This window comes from Arachis ipaensis, chromosome B03, assembly GCF_000816755.2.
Source record: "Arachis ipaensis cultivar K30076 chromosome B03, Araip1.1, whole genome shotgun sequence".
Taxonomy (NCBI): domain Eukaryota; kingdom Viridiplantae; phylum Streptophyta; class Magnoliopsida; order Fabales; family Fabaceae; genus Arachis; species Arachis ipaensis.
This window is the reverse complement of record NC_029787.2, coordinates 14756024-14759308: the sequence shown is the minus strand read 5'-3', so window position 1 is coordinate 14759308 and position 3285 is coordinate 14756024. Positions and strand designations below refer to the sequence as shown.

The 3285-nt window shown below is 38.3% G+C and overlaps 1 protein-coding gene across 1 annotated transcript in view; it reads left to right on the top strand.

The window, feature by feature from the left end:
* Window positions 1–2050, top strand: part of LOC107629762 (patellin-3) — a gene marked incomplete in the record, with an annotated part of 3121 nt that extends 1071 nt beyond the window's left edge. Inside the window, 4 exon segments of the mRNA XM_021118258.1 lie at window positions 1–699; window positions 775–899; window positions 1029–1170; window positions 1289–2050. Coding sequence (XP_020973917.1) covers window positions 1–699; window positions 775–899; window positions 1029–1170; window positions 1289–1543 — 1221 coding nt within the window.

The following is a 3285-nucleotide window of genomic DNA, read 5'->3' as shown; positions in this document are numbered from 1 at the left end:
GCAGAAGCGGAAGTGAAGAAGGAGACGGTGGAGGTGGTGGAGAAAACAGAGGACGGTGCCAAGACGGTAGAAGCCATAGGGGAGAGCGTAGTGTCAGTGAAAGTGGAGGAAGAAGGTCCTTCAAGTTCAGCAGTAGCCGTGGAGGAGGACAAGAAGGAAGAAGAGGCAGCTCCTCCTCCGCCGCAAGCTCCAGAGGAAGTGTCGATATGGGGAATCCCACTGCTGGCAGACGAGAGGAGTGACGTCATCCTGCTCAAGTTCCTGAGAGCGAGGGACTTCAAGGTGAAGGACGCCTTCACGATGATCAAGAACACCGTCCGATGGCGCAAGGAATTCGGAATCGAGTCCCTGATCGAGGAAGATCTCGGAAGCGATTGGGACAAGGTGGTGTTCACTCAAGGGGTCGATAAAGAAGGCCACCCGGTGTGCTACAACGTCTTCGGAGAATTCGAGAACAAGGAGCTTTACCAGAAGACGTTCTCCGACGAGGAGAAGCGCCAGAAATTCATCAGGTGGAGGATCCAGCTTCTGGAAAAGAGCGTCAGGAAGCTTGACTTCAGTCCGAGAGGGATCTCCACCATCGTGCAGGTCAACGATCTCAAGAACTCACCTGGACTGAGCAAGAGGGAGCTCAGGCAGGCTACTAACCAGGCCCTCCAACTGCTTCAGGATAACTACCCTGAGTTCGTTGCCAAGCAGGTACCTCAATTGTTTCTATTTTCTTGTCTTATTCTTGTGAATTTCTTTAATTATTCATTGCTCTGTTTGGTGCAGGTGTTTATCAATGTGCCATGGTGGTACCTTGCCTTTTCAAGGATGATAAGTGCTTTCCTGACCCAGAGGACCAAGAGCAAATTTGTATTTGCTGGACCATCCAAATCTGCTGAAACCCTTTTCAAGTACACTACCTACCTGCTTATATTAAATTCTGTCTCCTCCTTTCATTAACTCATGCCACTATGTTTTCTCATATTTATTACCTTATTCATGATTATTAATTCCTACAATTTGCTTGTCATTGTGAACAGGTACATAGCCCCGGAGCAAGTGCCGGTTCAATACGGTGGACTAAGCAGAGAGGGTGAGCAAGAATTCAGTACCGCCGATCCTGTTACAGAGGTTACAATCAAACCAGCAACAAAGCACACCGTCGAGTTCTCATTTGCTGAGGTCACTAATATGTATCTGATTATTAACCATGGAATGGAAGGAGCTAATTGTGCCCTTTGATTCAATTTTTGTTAAGTAATAAGTAATATTAATACTTGATGTTTATTTGGATATGCAGAAGAGCCACCTTGTCTGGGAGCTTAGAGTTGTGGGTTGGGATGTGAGCCACGGGGCTGAATTTGCGCCCAGCGCCGACGATGGATACACGGTGATAGTACAGAAGAGCAGGAAAATCGCCCCGGCGGATGAAACAGTGATTTGCAACAGCTTCAAAGTGGGTGAACCTGGCAAGGTCGTGCTCACCATCGATAACCAAACATCCAAGAAGAAGAAACTCCTCTACAGGTCCAAGACCACACCCATCTCTGAATAGAGAGCTTAATTTTCGAGGAAAGGTGCTGACCAGAAAATGCTGCCTAGGTGGGTGTTTATGCATTTCATTTGATGGAACAAAATCAGGGTGCAACCTGGGGTCTGGGGGGGATTATTCTTTCGTACAGGGTTATTTTGTTCATTTGGTTTATATAAATTTTATATATTGTTGTGTCTGGGGTGGCCAAATTTATCTATAGTTAGTTGCTCATAGTACTGTGATATCTATCACTATATATCTTGTTCATGGGTTTTGGAATTGGATACAACCTGTTAATGCATCACCAACTGGAGAGAGGAAACATAATACACAATTGGGGTTGGGGCTTGGGAGGGTTCATTTGTTAAAGGAAAAAAGTTAGTGTATGTATGGACTCTCGGAGACAGATTGTGTTGCTTTGTGATACTATTGTTTCTGTAAAGCTTGTTCAAATGTGGTGGCACTGGTGCTGTCTGTATTACTTTATTATTCCCGTAAATAATCAAAATTTACTTCATTGTTTGTTCATGAATTTTGTTCATTACTCCTTATATTTTTCACTCCTAGTTTATAAATGGACCGTTATAATGTACGTGAGATGGTTGTGTCTGCTTTTTCTTTTGAATGGTTTCATTACTGAAACTTCAAAGTTATCCAGAATTGATCTAACATGAATCCTTTGATACGGTAATTATAAAAATTTATGATATTATTGGATAAAACAGAAAGTATAATATTGATGAAACTGATGAGATCTCAATTTAAAAAAGATAATCTAGTAATCTACCTCACAAATAGATTCAAAAGTTTAGTATATAATAATTTTGTTTTATGGACTGAAACTTTAGTGTATGGTTGAATGACAAAACTACATATGCAATACAAGGACCGCACCACCTTTCAGAGGATGCTTGGTTTTTCTATAAGAATCTTTAAATTGCAAAAATCTTAAACTAACAAATGATGATGATCGATTCCTTACTTATCCTTTATTTCAACTAAGAAAACTTTTTACTTACTCTCGCATATCAACTTATTTAATTTTGTTTTTAGGACGTGATCTACTTGTTTATTTATGAGAAATTATTTTGCTAGTCTTCAGTACTAACATTCTTAGTATTTAAGCTGCTTCTTTTTTAGTCCACCTAGTTTATTGGGCCAATCATGCAACAGTTGCCGTGCAGTATAAATTCTTGTCGTGGAATTGTTTTGTTACAATTAACAAAGACAATAAGACACCCATAAAACGTGTTGTGTTGGTCCGAAACGAACACCACAGCATGTGCGACGGCACCCTGGATTTCCAAGGCTGATATGCATCAACAGTACGTCAGCATTTTACAGCTACTTCTATGGTCTTCTAATTTTTGGTTGAACAAGTAAAGATTTGGATAAATCAAGATAATTAAAGGATTAATAAAAAATATTATATTTCAGAAAAGAAAGACCTATTGATTACATCAGTAGATCATAAGAAAAAGTTATATGAAGCGAGTTAAAATAGTAGAATCAAATAATAAAATTTTTAGTTATTATTTTCATATGAAAGTTTAATTTTTTATTAATAATTAATTTTAACATTCGTTATCTAAAATTTGAAAGAATTTAATGTGTATGTTTTTATATTTGATTATGTGTTAAGTCTGTTGTACAAATAAAAATAATTAATTTTTATACTTGTTATTTAAAAATATTTTTTTCTATCTATATAAAAATATAATTAGATATTAGCATAAACAAAATTTGTATTGATAGTTATAAAA